Source organism: Arvicola amphibius, chromosome 13 (assembly GCF_903992535.2).
Source record: "Arvicola amphibius chromosome 13, mArvAmp1.2, whole genome shotgun sequence".
NCBI lineage: Eukaryota > Metazoa > Chordata > Mammalia > Rodentia > Cricetidae > Arvicola > Arvicola amphibius.
Window position 1 is genome coordinate 50,737,981 of NC_052059.1, and position 15,731 is coordinate 50,753,711.

The 15,731-nt window shown below is 49.6% G+C and overlaps 1 protein-coding gene across 1 annotated transcript; it reads right to left on the bottom strand.

Annotated features, from left to right (window-relative positions):
• Positions 1-1,153: 1,153 nt before the first annotated feature.
• Positions 1,154-14,944, bottom strand: Fam167a (family with sequence similarity 167 member A). The gene is made up of 2 exons (XM_038309620.1): positions 14,561-14,944; positions 1,154-1,417 (listed from the first exon to the last, which is right to left on the bottom strand). The coding sequence occupies exons 1-2, from the start codon at positions 14,942-14,944 to the stop codon at positions 1,154-1,156; spliced, it is 648 nt and encodes a 215-aa protein (XP_038165548.1).
• Between the last annotated feature and the right edge of the window lie 787 nt (positions 14,945-15,731).

Sequence of the window (15,731 nt, forward strand, 5' to 3'; positions counted from 1 at the left end):
TGTCAACAGGATTACATGTGGCCAGATGTGCTGTATCAGGTCTTCCCTGAACTGATCAACTTAACATTTTGCTGATCTCCAGGTTCTCCTGAGGGGGAAAAAACTCTCAAAACTAAACCCCAAACTCGCTTGGCTTACTCAACTGGCTCTCCATTTGGACAAGAATCAGACGGGTATTAACGAGTTAGCAACACATTAGTTAACAGTCATGGTCAATTAAAATTCATTGTTTAGGTCAGGCACAGTCTTGAAGAGAGGCTCGGGACGGGCTTCTGGACTCCCTGGGGTCTTTGGTGCTGAGGATAAGGTATTGTGGGTGACACCATCAGGTCCCACCAGGAAGGCCTCTATCATGCCCCCTACAGTAGAATTTACTTGGGGGAAATCTGTTTCCTATCTGTCCGGTTTAGTCACCAGCAGACTGCTAGGTGCTCCCCTGGGGTTGTGAGTGGCAGAGAAATAGCTGAAGTGGTTGTTAACTGGGGCTAGCATGGACAGCAAGATGTATGGGTCCCTCTACCGAAGCTATACAAGGTACACGCATCATGTGTTGTGGAGCAAGCTGGAAACAGCATGGCCTTGTAGCATTAAGGCTGTAGTTCAAAGTCACAGGGCGGAGCTCCCTCCCAGGATGCTGGCGGCCATTAAAAAGAAGCCTGCATTCCCACGTGCCACCTCGTTGTTCCTCTAGGTTTGCTTGTCCTAGCGCATCCCTGTCCAGGCAGCTGAGTCACCTACTTAGGAGCAATTAGAGCTAGGACTGAGAGGGTGGTAACAGTACATGAGAGATGAGGGTGCCTCGCACATTTAATCTTCCCAGCTTCCTCAGAGGAGAGCTTTCTGTAAGAATAAGCTTTGTGTGTGTGTGTGTCGGGGGCGGGGGGTGACCCCTTTGGGATTCAACATCATAGCACCAATGATTTTAGGCCACAGAGCGGAGCAGGCCACAGGGATCTCTCTGAGACCCCTGCTTACATAGTGTCTGTAGACTCTTCCGGGATTGAACGTGAAGACCCAGGTATGCAAGGCTGAAGCCCAGGGGGCCTTCCGTTCCCCAGCATAGCTTCAGGGAGACCAGCTACGAGTAACTTGGTCTGAGCCCCCGCCCCCAGCCCTTGGTTCTGGTCCCTCCCCACTTCCATCCCAAGGCTTCTCAGCAGAGAGAGAACCTTCTGGAGTTGATGTTCATTTTGGTGACGCCGATGAGCTTGAGTGGTGTGGAAAGGCTGAAGGAGGATGCCAGAGGGGAGTCGCAGAAGAGGTCGGACAGCTCATCGCGCTCCTCCAGCTCATAGGCAGCATCGTTGAGCATCCTCCTGTGCAGGCGGCAGGTCTGCTCAATCTTCAGCTTGTTGATGTCTCCGCGGAGGCGCATGAGCTGCCTGGCCAGCTGCTGGTCCTGGAGCCGCATCTCTGCCTGGAAGGGCAAGGCCAGACATGGGTCAGCAGGGGTGTGGGGTCTGCTCTGCAGCTCTGTGAGCTCTGCTGAGGACACTCGTTAATAGGAATCCTAACTGACGTCCTGGATCACTGACAGGTCCGTCCGGCAACAGGCACAGTTCCTAGGTCAGAGAGGTGAAGGATACTGCGGTGGCACGGGAAGGTGTCATGGCCCAATGAAGCTTTGTGCCAGGCTAGCAATTACGTCTACGTCCTCCTACAGGCCGGTCCTAGCTTACAGTCACCTGCAGCTCATTCCCATCCTTCGGTGTTCAAGAGGATGCTCAGGTGAAGCGAGACTGCAAAGAGTAACAGACACCACATTCGGCAGCATAGCTTCCGCGTGGGAAGAAGGGATGAGGTGGGCAGGACAATGAGGGCTTTTTACTGGGACAGTCCTGATTAGGTTACATGTGTGCGCTGGCACAGCGTGCTTTATTAATTTGGAAATTCAGACACTACAGTGTATTTTCATCATACCACCTACTACTACTACCGTCTTCCAATTTTCCCAAGTGCCTTCCCACCCTAACTTTCAAATTCATTTCCTCCTTTTTTTTTTTTTTTAAGTGTGATTAGTAACTCTGAGTCCAGTTAGTGCTGACCACATGCTCAGGGGTGTGAACTATATACTGGGACGTAGGGCCCTACCAGAGGCCATGTGACTCTCCCTCACTCTGCAGCCTGCTATTTTTCTTTCCTCAGACATCTTACAATGACTTACTAATATATATCTGAATAAAGGTTCCTAAGAGCCAATCAAAAAAAAAAAAAAAAACAAGCTGATATTCATTATGAACCAGGCACAGCTAACACACTAAATCCTCAGGATAGCCTGAGGAATTCAACTGTCAAAAGGCCCTGAAGCTGGGGTAGGGGCTCAGACTGTGGGTACCCACGAGACTGACAACTCTGTTCTGCCTCTTAGGTCGAGTGGAGCCTATGCAGGGCTGATCAAAGCTCGGGGACCCTGTAGCGGGTTTTTTTTTTTTTTTTTTTTTTTCCCAGCATCTCTATTTTCTATTAGGAAAGGGAGGTACTCGGAACTCCTCTTAGCAGCACTTCGCAAAAACCATCTCCACACCCGACCCTGCGGTACCGCAGGCACCTGCCGTGAAGGTCTGTATTTTGCACTTGCGGTTCCAGGAACTCTGAGGGCTTCAAGGTGTCCCTTGGCTTCACGGGTGTGACTTGGCAGGGAAGGAATGCAGCTGCCATCTCACTGGGCTTCGTGGGCAGCAGTGTCCCCTTAACAAAGCTTGCTCACTCAGACAGGCCACCAGCTGTTTCTACTTGACCTGAGACCCAATTCCATCCCGCCACTGACGCTGCCTACGTCTGCAAGTGGCTTATTGTTTCGATGCTTTGTCTGTCCTCAGACGCAGCTGTCCAGGGGCTAGGAGCCAAAAGAGCCCTGAGATTCAGGAGGACCCCGCCCCCCTGGTTATGCAAATGGCAATTGAATGCAAATGTTCTCACTTTCTCCACTGGGTTTGGAAATACAGCCCATTTCTTCATGAAGAAAATTAGTGACCTCACTAGTGAGCATTCAGTGTTCTCTCTCTTCCTTCACTCCTTCCTTTCTCTTTCTCTCTCTCTCCCTCCTCCTCTCTCACACACACAAAATACATAAATAAATTTTTTTTTCTTAAATGTGAAGGGCTAAGACTTTATATAACATCTTTAAGATGTTACAAAAATGTAAAATCTATATAACATAAAATGCATCGTCTTGGTCATTTTGAAGCACACAGTCTAATAGTGTCAAAAACATGCATTGCTGGGCAACCACTGCCACCACTCAAGGCCAAAATTGTCCCGCATTTGTCAACCAAAAGATGTGCTCGTTAAAAAAAAAATCCCAACCCCTTCCGCCAACCCTGGCAACCCCATTCCACTGCCTATCTCTATGACCTAGATGGCTCTAGAGGACCCCGCCCCTTCCTCCCATGAGCAGGACCCCACAGTGTTTGCTCTTCTGTGACTGGCTTATTTCACTTCCCATCATGCTCTCTGGGTTCACATGGCTGAGAGGCTTTTAAAATTTAATGTCTTTAGCCATGTCTAAAGGACACAGGTTACTGTGGATAACATGAATGGCAAGATCTGAGCCCTGATCCTTGGCTCCCTGCATTTTGCTGGCTGTCTGTCTCTTCCCCGGCCCTGGGCCAGAGGCATCACATTTATCTGTCTTATAGAAGAGGAAACTAACTCAGGCCCAGCCCTCCTGGGAATGGTGGCACTTAGATCCCTCTGGGTCAAGCAGTGGCTTTCCCAGGGCCTGGAGGCAGTAGACTTCTGGGGCAGACCCTGTTGCAAGGGTGCCCCTCCCACCTGCTAGCTGAACCAGTCACTAAAGTTTCCTGAACTTCCACCCCCACTTCTCCAAGAAGGGACTGTTAAGGTCTCCAGACCAGACAAGAAGCTGTGCATAGCAACCCTAGGGCTGTAGCTGCCTGTGGCCAAGGGCTTCCCTTCCGGTCAGGAAGGGAACCCACGGGAGCATCAAGGCTGGTGCACTGGTCCTAAGATTCCAGCCTAGAGAACTCAACTGGGCCTAGGTCAAATACTGTCCTCTGGAGCTCAGTGTAGAATGTATTTATTTTTCCACCCCAACCCCAGGGTGGCCTGCCCTCCCTCTGGGGAGGCAGGAACAGGCTGAATTCCGAGCTGTGGTTTGCTGTTCCACAATCAGGGTATAGCACCCCATGAAGTGGGTAGAGATGCCACCGGTCGGGGTGTTAGGGGGGATTGTAGGGTCTTCAGAGACTTGAGGTAGTGGAGGCAGCCTTTCTGACTCCTGGGACCCTGGGGGTTTGGAGGCAAATGAGAAACCTCTTAGGAGAATCGGCTTGTTTCTTCAGGTAGAAGGCGAACCCCTAAGGGTAGGATTAGCTCACTAAACAGTAATTACAGGGCTTTGCAAGAGAAGACATTTCCTGACTTCCCAGCACACTGTGTGGTGAGGAGAGGTGATGGAGATGCTGAGGGAAGAAAGCCTGGGGGGAGAGTCCTTTGAGAGAATCCAGAACAGAACCCTACTTACTGGGAAGGGCGCACCAACTGCACCAAGTGTTTTCCTGAGGAGAAAAGAGAAGTTCAAGCCTGCTCTGGGCTGGGGCCAATGAAAGTGATGGCTGCAGACATTCCCTGGATGCCCTAAATAAGTTCAATAGATACCATATATATGACCAGGGGGTTTCGCCCAAAACTGGAGGCAGGCACTCCAACAGAGACCTCTGCCTCCACATACATAGCGGCACACCCCAACTGCAAAACAGATGAATGCGGTCAATCTCTGAATGGTATCCAGTCGTAGCTAACAGGAGACTCAGACACATGTCACAAGTGGATTTGGGGGCATTATGCCAAGTGATACTAGCCAGCGACAAAGGGATAAATACGTGACCCATCTATGTGAAGCAGCCGGAACAATTACATTCTGAAACAGACAGCAGAAGAAGGGCATGGGGGTTGGGAATCAGTGTTTAAACAGCCAGCACTGATAGAAAGAGAATACTACATGGTGAAGAGCATGCATCTAGTCCCTAATTCTGGGGCTCCTGTGGGTGCTCTCTCAGCCTCAGAGCCTCCATTTGTCTCTGATGGATGTTAGAGGGGCAGAATGCGTTCCATTTCCACATGGTTGGACAACGTGAGGTTTGCAAACACTCTTTGTACTCTGTGGCTCGTATTTGCCTAGCTTCACCCAAAGGTCAGCCATTGTTATGATTGGACAAGTATAATGTCAGCCATTGTTATGGCCGGTATTGTGTTGGAGTCTGTGTAGAACCAAGACAATGCAGGACACTTTAACCTTAGTTTGACCCCCCTAGACTGCCAGACAGATGACCGTGGAAGGAGGCAGGTGGTATGGGTAAGGTGTCTTGCTCAATGGAAACTTGAGTTTCTGGGAATCTGTAGAAGGAAAAACTCAAAGGTTCCCAGAAGCCAGCTCCACATTGAGAACTGGTTTCCAGGGGAGTTATGGACTCAGGTGGAGGTGGAAGTATGCTTCATGGGGAGAAGGTGGCTGGGCCACAGAAGTGGGAGTGGCCTCTCTTGACAGTGGGAAGGCCCTTTTATCTGTAGTCCCTGGCCTGGGCTGAGGGACTGGAGAGCTGGCAGCCTGGTTCCAGTCCCCTGGGCTGGTTCAGTTAGGGAGGAGGGAACCGTTTAATTTGCTTGCTCTGTCTGGGCCTAGTCTACTTCCTGTGAGCTGGGCCGGAATTGATTGGGAAGGCCAGACTAGAGTCAGGGCTAAGCACAGAACTGGGGCCCTTCAAGCCCTCCTGGGGAATTCCTGGCTCTACCCAAGTGTGAAGCTCTAAAGACGTGACAAGGTTTTCAATTTTTCATACTTGGAAAGTCCCTAAACTGTTACCTTCTCTATGAGAGGCTGGACTTTCAGAGTTATCAGGGGCTCTGACTTCCAGTCCCCAAACAGCCCCCTACTAGGCAAACATTTCTGGGGAGGTGTGAACCCCTAGCAGAAAAGGGAAAAGGATGGTTGCCCCCACCCTGATTCATCAGACGACATCGGGGTGAGAAAGGAGGGAGATGTTCCTGGAAGCGGCACATGACAGAGAGAAGCAGGAGAGGCGAGGAGTTGAGGACCAGCGGGGACCTGAGCTGACACATCTCAAAAGAAGACAATACACACAGGTCACAATCCCAGAGAACCTGGACCATGAGGAGGACTCCAAAAGAGACAGACATGGATCTAATCTACATGGGAAGTAGAAAAAGACAAGATCTCTGGAGTAAATTGGGAGCATGGGGACCATGGGAGAGGGTTGGAGGGGAGAGGAGAGGCAGGGAGGGGAGCAGAGAAAAATGTACAGCTCAGTAAAAACAATTTTTAAAAAAGAAGAAGACAATATGGTAGCAGGCAAATTTAGGAAAAGGTGTCCAACATCTCATATCATTGGGAAAATGCCAATCAGAATACAATGAGGCTGGGTGTGAGGGCACTCACCTGTGATTCTAGCACTTGAGAGACCGAGATAGGCAGATCATGAGTTCAAGGCTGGCCTGGGCTACATTATAAATTCTAAGCTAGCTTGAGATTCAGAGTGAGACCCTGTTTCAAACAATAAAAACAAGCAAACAAAAACCCACATCAAGATACTACCTCACCTAGAAATGCTGGTAAAGGAATAAGGTAGAGCTACACACACACACACACACACACACACACACACACACACACACATGCACGTACACCACTATAAACAAAACTACCTACCTTGACTACCTGAGAAGCTAACGAACTCCCATGTTTACTGCAGGATAGTCCACCACAGTCAAGACACGGAACTGACTGGGATGTCCACCAAGGGAGGAATGGCTTTTTAAAATGTAATTTATTATCCAACTATAAAACTGTGAAACCTTCAAGTTTTCATCAGGGTAGAATGAACTAGAAGACACTGTGTTAAGTGCAAAAAGCCACACATAGAAAGACAAATACCACATGTTCTTACTCATTTGTGAAAGCTGAACTCTAGAGGTCCTGGAGGCTGGGAAGGCGATGGAGAAATACAGAAAGACTGGGTAATGGGTATCAAAACAGGGGAAATTCATTCCAATACTCTTTTGGTAGTACTAGGGATTAAAGCTAGGGCCTCATGAATGGGAGGCAGCACTCTACCACTGCACTACAGCCCTAACCCGGTTCTGTTAGTCTGAGCATACCTAGATAAACAGTATACAACAGTTTAGTATATATTTCAGAATAACTCAAGAATTTGAGTGTTCTCACCACAAAAGTGGTAGTACTTGAAAAAGTGGAAATGCTAATTTTGATTTGACCACCACACACATGTAATTATACTACCACACTTTGCAATAGAACCATATATATATACATATATATGTATGCATATATATGTATATATATATGCATATATATGTATATATATATATATATGTTAGAAAGGGATTATGCACCCCAGGCATGCTTCAGACTGAACTAACCGCTTTAATACTTGAGTCCACCATAGCCAGCCTATGTGTTAGCCATAAGATACCATCTCATAAGGAGCAAAAGAATTAAATTCTTGGAAAGAGGCCAAAACGGAATTGACTTTGGAGAATAACACAGCAAAGTGCCAAGAGCGGAGAGGATGGGCTGAGGAAGCAGAAGGCACCTTCAAGCTCACTGACTGGAGGAGCGGTGGATAGAGCAGCCGTTTGGCTCTGAGGCTGGGGCAGATCTGAGTTCAGATCCCCCATGCTGATAATCAGTTCTCTCATCTGTAAAGAGGGGGTGGTAATGCTCTCAGTAGTGCCCACCTGGGAAGGTGGCTGTGGGCATCAAGCGTTGTGAGAGGAGTAAGCATGCGTAGTACTTATCTTGGCCTTTGGTTCCTCCTCTTTATTTTCCTTTATCAATACCTTGACAGGCAGGTATTTGTTGTCCCATTTTACAGTGATAAAACTGGGGACGATTGGGGAAACTGCAAGTGGGCTATAGTAGAACTAAACTAATCTAATTGCAGGCGGGTGTTTTCCCCACCCCACCCATGACCAGATAATGGACCAGCTGCTTTACAGTCAGTTACCTGTGGCTACCCAATAGCTCCCCAAACCACTCCAGATTTACAGCATGGACTTCCACAGAGGCCAGGAGGGATCTGTCCTAAACAATTACCTTTGGTTGGCCTCCCCTCTCCAAAGGACTCCACCTGCAGGTAGGTCCCTAGGCCATGTCTGCCTTCTCTCCAGGGAGACTCTCAACACCAGACCCACCCACCTCAGTTCCATAGCCTGGCCACCCAAGGACTTCTCATCTTGCTACAGGCGACCTGGTGGGATGAGAAAAATCCCCTCTTGCCTTCTGTGGCTCTTGGGGTGCCCTGAGCTGCTGCTCTGCTGAGTTGGGGTCCATGGGCTCCTTTGTTCCCTTCTCAACACCACAGGGAAGAAAGGGGACTGTGGGCAGGGTGTTGGGATGGGGGTCAGCTTCGGCCTACTGGCTATAGCTCCTGTAGCTCTCAGATCCCAGAGGCATGTCTGGGGATGGAAGACCTTAGTTCTCTCCTCCTAGGGGACTCCTATCTGCAGGGCGAGGCACGAGTTCCAATGACAGTGGCAAGACAAAAGAACCCAATACCTTTCTTTCTTTGACCTTTTATTTTTAATAACCCTTTTTTCTTGATTATATATATTGTTTCTATTTTTAGAAATTTATGAAAACTACAAAAAAGTAAAAATAATGATATTACTAAGAAATGATTATCACCACTGCCCTGATGTCTCCTGTATCTTTGTCTATAAATTCTCTTATTTATTTATTTATTTACAGACATAGTCTTGCTATATAACCTTGGCCAATCCTGTACACTCTATGTAGCTCAAATTGGATTTAATATAAAAATTTCATAACCCCCCTACAAAGTTAGTATCTTCTCAGAGGAATAGAATTGGGTGCTCACGACGCCTTGGGCAGACAGATGCCTGGGCTATTTGTGAGTCAAGGCCCACTCGGCCAGTCTCCTGCTGGCTGCCTCTGAACACTTTTTCATCTTCCCTGAGACAGAATGGTCCCAGTGACATGCTCTGAGGTAGGGCCTGCAACCCTGTGGGACCTTCTAGGAGCATCCTCTTCTGAAACCATCGCGGTTTGAGTGTGGGCCTTTGACAGCCTGTGGCCCATGATTTGAGCACGTGTTATGAACTTGTTTCTCTGAAACAAGAAAGCCTCCTGGACCCTGAGTCAGATGGGTGCCATCCTAACAGGCTTAGCCATATCCCTGGCTGTCACTTAACCCTTCTGTTCTAAGACTTCTGGGCTTTCTGAGCCTCTGTTTTCTCCTTTGTAAAATGGGATGGGCAGACAGCCTCTAACTTCCGGGAGCACCTCACGGAAGTGCTCTGGGGCCTTAGAGTCCTCTCTCCTGCCATCATCACAGACCTCCTGCCCACACAGCGAGCATGATCTGTCATCTGGCTGGGCGTCCAGCAGATGAGGATAATGAGAGCTGGTGCCATACGTGCTGGAGCCATGTGTTTGCCTAGATTTACCACTGAGAATTGAGAACTCAGTTTGGTGATCAAACTGAGGCCACAGGTGCCACCTGAACCTGGGTCTCCAGTTCTGACACAGGGCCCTGCCTGATTAGCACCTGCCAGGTTTCTTATTCTGTTTCCTAACAACTATAAACACCTTCTGCCTGCAGGGATCAAACACCTGAAGGAAACTAACAAACGACAGTGTAGGTGCTACTGATTCTCGGGTTCTCGGGTTCTCACCACAGAATGCCTCAGGGACCTGGTAAGGTTAGGCTTTTACTTCTGTCTGGTGCTGACAGAGCAGAAAGAAGGTATCCTGGTCTGTTTCTTATCTCAGTGTCTGCCAACGGCACTGCTAAGCAAGACCACAGAGACAAGACAGAAGATAGGCAACTGGTTATTGGTGGCTCAGCCCCAGGCCCAGGCCTGAAGCTGGTTCCCTGACCAAAAGGAGCTACCAGGACAAATGGAATCCCACACTCATCTGGAAGGAGCTGACATATTCCTGCCTCCCAGGACCATGACCTTCCCATTTTACCCTTCTAGAACTGCCACTATCTCATCCCGGACCATTCATTAAGCTGTCTTCACTGCAGGGGCATAGCTGGGGCTTATGACCTCCTGATAACCAGAGCAATCTAGAATCAGCAAAGGAACACGGTGGCTATTTTCTAGGACCCTGAGAATAGTGAGGTCGGATCCCAGCCTGGGGGTGTTGAGGTGGCCCCAAATCACCAAGCATAGAGACTTCCCTGCCTGTCACACTTGGGTGGCGACATGGTCTCTTGATCTAGCTGAAGCAGATGCCAGGCCTTAGTTGAACATCATATGATATTTACAATTTGAAAATCATTGAATGAATGGAGACCCAGGATAGGACCAAGGGGAAGCAAGGAATATCAGATGGAAGACCAGGGAGGTCCCTAAGCTTAAGTTGTAGGCCCTGTTCCTTCCATCACTGCCTCCATGTGGCCCAAGGCTCAGCCTGTGTGGGGCTCAGAGTGAAGGAACTCAGGCCAGTGGTTCAGGAATCATACTTCTTCAGAGATGACCTCACGAGCTTTGAGCATTTGTGTCCCAATACCCTTGGTACATTAGCTGAAGGAAAAGCTACCCTACTCTAGGTCAACAGGGATGTTGGCAGTCACACCCCATATTTTGGAGTGAAAGCCAGGAAGGAATATTAAGAGGAAGCCTCCAGCCCCTCCTTTATTTTAGAAACCTGTCCAGATCCTACAACCCCTCTCTGCTGGTCCTAGAGGAGGCAGGGAACGGTAGGCAATGCTTCCTGTCCCCGTATAGCCTGCCTTTGAATGCGGGCTCATTGGCAAATGTCTCCCTGGCTGTTTTAACTGCTCCCAGGAGGATCATCAGATAGACAGGAGGCACACTATGGGTTGCCCTCTGCTAGGACCAAAACTTCCAGTAAAACCAGGGTCTGGTGGTGGAGGCCCAAAATTGCATCTACTTCTGAAGCTGAGGCAGGAGGATTGCAAGTTCAAGACCTGTCTGGGCTATAGAGTGAGTTTAAGGCCGACTTATGCAACTTAGCAAGACCTTATCACAAAAAGCATACTAGAAGGAGGGCTGGGGATATGGTTCCAGGAAAGGGCACTTGGCTAGCATGGGAAGGAAGGGCTTTAAATTCAATCTTCAGGACTACAGACAAATGTCTATTGTGGGTGTTCGGCAGTGTGTGTGTGTGTGTGTGTGTGTGTGTGTGTGTGTGTGTGGTGTGTGTGTGTGTATGTGTGGCAGGGAAGTGGAGCCTGACTACTGACTGGCATTAGAGTCTCCGTCTGTCTCTTCAGACACATGAGAGAAAGGATAAATTTGCACAAGAACCTGACAGATGTGCAGGGAGAGGATAGGGTGCCGGGGTACAGAGAAAGCTCGACTCTGCATTGAAAGAAATACAGCCTAATAATAAAAGTAATACAAGCTACCCTCACCTGGGCCTTAAAACAGTGAGATTTTAAAGGTACCTTGATGGTGAGCTCAAGATAGGTTAGAAAACTAGCATGAAGCTTTGTTTTAACTGAGACAGAGAGAAGAAAGCATCTCTAGTCCAGCTGCTTCCGGCTGAGTGTCTTACGAACTGCCTTTGTTGGTATCTGATTTCTCACAGGGCAGAGTTGAGCGTGGGGGTCCTGAGATCAGCACCAGAGCTGCTGCTGGCCTCCAGGAGGACCATCTTATATCAGGTGGGGTTTCTGCATCATTCACTGGGCTGGGTGAGGATGTTCTTCACTAAGACCCCTTTGCTGTCTGAACTTGGCAGGAGGATGGGTGTGAAGCTCAAGTTTGGAGTCTCATGGATCTGCCCTCTGGAGTCTTTTCACCGTCCCTTGGGCCTCTTTTCATTCCTTGGCACTCTAGGTGTGGTGTGGCATATGACATTTGGTGTCCCTTGGTCCATATTGGAAATCCCAAATCCCAGATGCCCATCTTTGAGCCACAGAACAGAATATTCATCCTTACGAGAGACTCAGAGGGCTCTGTATGCCCATTGGAGCTCGGAGACCAAATGGCTTTTCCAGCATGTTCAGCTGGGCCTTCCCTAGTCAAGCCAGCTCACCAGACACCCTCCCGCATTTCCCAAAAGTGAGCTTGAGCCCCGGCTTTGTCACTTCCTAGCTATATCTGCTGACTCCCAGGAGCGTCAGAGAATTCACCCGACAGCAAGTGCCCTGGACCTTCTTAAAGTGGAATGAAAGGCAGGGACTCTCATCCAACCTTGTTTTTCTCTCTGCTTCCGACCCACGCATTCTGTTGACTGCTGACATCCCTGTGAACTCAGCTTTAGGAAAACCGACTGCCAATGGAGGATGTCGTATTCCGTGGCAGCAGCTAAGACTAGCATTGGCACGGTGACCTGATGGCCCCCGGCTTCAAATGACAACTTTCTTATTCCCACTTGCATTCCTCTCTGAGTCTTTTTGGTCTCCTTGAAGAAAAGAGTTTGGGAAGGTGAGGTCACATAACGACGAGAAGTGAGTAACGCAAGTGAAGTACCTGACACACACTGAGCACGATGACACGTCAGTCATTGTCATCACCATCATCACCCACCCCTCGTCGCCCAGGAGAATAGAAAATGCTATGCAGATAGAGGCATGTTACTAATGCATATATTTCTTGTGCCCACATCAGGACTGCCTTCGGCAACCAAATTAGTCCTGACTATGACTGCCCTGCCCTGGGATCCGACAGTCTGAGTTACCCCTAAAAATGGCTGGCCTCCTCCACTTAGCCAGCACATTCTGGGTGGGGCACCTTGCCATGCTTGTTTTGGATGTGTCCTGGCAATGAGCGTAAAGTATGCCCCATAGATCTCAGACACTGTTCTCAGCTAGGCTGCGTGCTGCTTTAACCAATCTTTAAAGTCTTTAGATGTTCAGCATCATACTCTAGGTATTCATTTCAATGGTCTGAGGTGTGGCTGAGGCTTTGGGGTCTTTTCTGAGCACCCCCCATTGTACTTTGCCATCTGAAGGATGATGGGGGTGTCTAGGAAATTTGAAAGAAGCCCCTATTGTTTTCCATTTACTCAGAGGAATATTTTCTCTACTCCTCACTCCAAAGGGAAGCCCACAAGGAATGTGAACATATTTAGACAGTAAACAACACTGCTCGGAGAAGCAATAAACTCTCAAATGAACCCAAAACCAACAAATTGCATCCTTGGCTAATGGGAATATTTTTTTTTTTTTGTCCCTCTGTGAAAAACAGATCAAAGCAGGTTAGCCTCAGGAATTCAGGGTACAGCTTCCAGGGTCTGTCTCTGGCCCTGCATGCCCACCCCTTCATCTTTCATGCTCCTATGAGCGCCCTGTGGTCACGAAGCAAGAATCCACAGGTGCCCTGTCTTCTGCAAAAGTCAATAGCAAGCATATCCTGCTGGGCCTTAACAGCATACACAATGGAAGAGGATGTTCTGAGCCATCTCAATGTCAGCTAGAGAGGCTCCCAATTAATCAAAGGCCCAACCTCCTGAGCTGCTACCACCCTGAGCTCTAGTGCTTTATTTCAGCCCATGAGAAATTTCAGGCTCCAGTGGAGAGATGTCTTGCAGGATTCAGCAAAGCAAGTCAGGCCAGCTTCTGCTTTCCTATTGGCTGGAGAGATGCCACTGGCTCTGGAAGGCAGCTTGCCTTGATTGGTGGCTCCCTGGAGTCAGATGGCCCTGCCGGTGATTCTGGGAAGCAGCTAAAGCTTAGGGGGAGGCTTTGTTTTGGATCCGGGTCTGCTAAGAAGCTGCTATGATAGAGGAACCTAGTGGTTTTCCGAGGGCAGCATGGGGAAATGTCCCACTTCCTTTCCCAGGTTTTTCATGGTTCCTGATGGGGAACCTCTGTGGGCAGTAAAAGGACCCAGCTGCTGTGCCACTCAGCATCTTCTGTCTTTGTTCACTAGTTCCATCTGGAAGGCCTGACCACCCTGACTTCTGGGCAGTCTCTTTAACATTCTTTGCCAAAGCCTTCGCTCAAAGCGTGGTCAGTCATGTGTCCCCTTCTGGCAGCTCTTAAACACCTCAAATTATCAAACAGCACTTCCCATGCTGAACCCCAGTACTTACAACTATGACTCCCAGACTGAGAGCCCTTCCCAAAGTCACTCACCTTACCTGGGGGACCTACGACCTAGTGTCAACTCCCTCCCCAGGGAAAGAGGCCGCTTGCTTGCAGAGTGAGTGGTGGTCCCCAACCTGTAGACAACTGTGGTGCATGGGGAGAGGGTTTCTTGGAGAAGTCAGTACAGGCAAACTCTGAGAATCCCCTGCCTGTCCAGGAATAAGAGCGGGAGAGTCTGATCCTGGTGGGGAAAGGGTAGGAACACCCTACTGTGGGCTCAGATCCTTGGGGATAACAGTTGTTTTCTCCATATTTTTGATTAGGGGTCGACTGACTCAGGCCACATGCATCCACTGAGAAATAGGATTTACCCTTTGCCCAATAGGAAGACAGATGTGCCAAGGGGAAACAGGCAGAGATGGAAGGACAAACATCATGTAGGGGCACAGGCAAAGTCAGACAGAAAGATGGAGAGAGGTTACAAGCATGGCACACTTTCTGTGTGGGCCTCTTGTGGGGCAGCCACTCACCAGTTCCTTTCTGAGCCAGGTTATAGCTTCATCGATACTCCGGAAGCCTTCCAGCTTGCCTGTGGTCAGAGGTCCGTCGCCCCGGCTGGCACTCCTGGGAGGTGGGAGCAGCTCTCTGGATTCCCTCAGAGGGACTGACGGCACTCCATCTCCGCAGGCTCCCTGTTCCAAGCTTGCCTCTTGTGGGGCAGCTGACTTTGGGAAAGGCCACGTCTGCTCCTCTAGCCTGGCCTGCCATTCCAGGTAGGAGGGTCTTCGGGTCTCTAGCCTCAGTTTCTCAGTGAGGGCCTTCAGGCTGAGTAGGTGGTCATCGGGAGGTGCGGCTGCTCCTGCCAGCCTGTCTTTCTCACCCACTTCTTCCACTTGGATCCGTGGCACAGACATTCTCTAGTCTGCCCTGGTTGCCAGGCATGGGAGGTGGTGGAGGTCGCTCCAGAGCTTTGCTGGGTAGCAAGGTCAAGTCCTGCTCAGGAAGAACTTCATACAGCGGTGGCCATGGCTCCTGAAGGCATTGCGGGGATGGGAATGAGTCTCGAGGCTTGGCAGCAGCTGGAGCCAAGCGAGGCTGTGAAGTGCGCCTCTCCGAGCAGGTGTGGCTCAGGGTCTATGATTTGTCCCGTAATCCCGTGGGGGCCATGCTTCACAGAAGGCAGGATCAGACAGGCATCAGCAGGAATGTCTGGGGCGGCCTCCTCCGAGATCTAGCTATGCTTGCCGGAAGTGTGCAGGTCGGAGGTGATGGGAATGCGCTTTGGGTGGGGGTGGGGGGACGTGAACCTGCAGGAAGGAAAAAAATCATATCAGCCTTGGTCTCACCCCCTCAAGATGGGAAACTGAGGTCCAGGGTCAGGGTTTCTACTTGCCAGTTCTTTGGCAAGAAATGAGGCAATTACACAGACTTCACGCAGAGCAATGGATAGAACCGGGTGGAGTTTTACTGTTTGTAAAACCATTCTACCTCTCTGAGGCCGTGGAAGTCCCTGCAGGGAGTTTAGAGGCTTGATTTTAACACCCAACATACAGGGGAAGAACCCTAGTCTCCAAGAGGCCAAGTGACTCACCAAGACAGATCCCTCAGCAAGAAATAGGGGGACAACGCCAGCTGTTCCGACTCTCAGGACAGGTCTCTCTGGGCAGGTCTTCAGAGCCAGCTGACGGGCCAAGTGGGATT

Bases quoted from the DNA above. Each gene is read 5' to 3' on its own strand.
- Fam167a (XM_038309620.1), bottom strand. From the start codon at position 14,944: ATGTCTGTGCCACGGATCCAAGTGGAAGAAGTGGGTGAGAAAGACAGG. The intron at 1,418-14,560 runs GTGAGTGGCTGC...TTGCCCTTCCAG, and splicing joins CCTGGCTCAGAAAGGAACTG to GCAGAGATGCGGCTCCAGGA.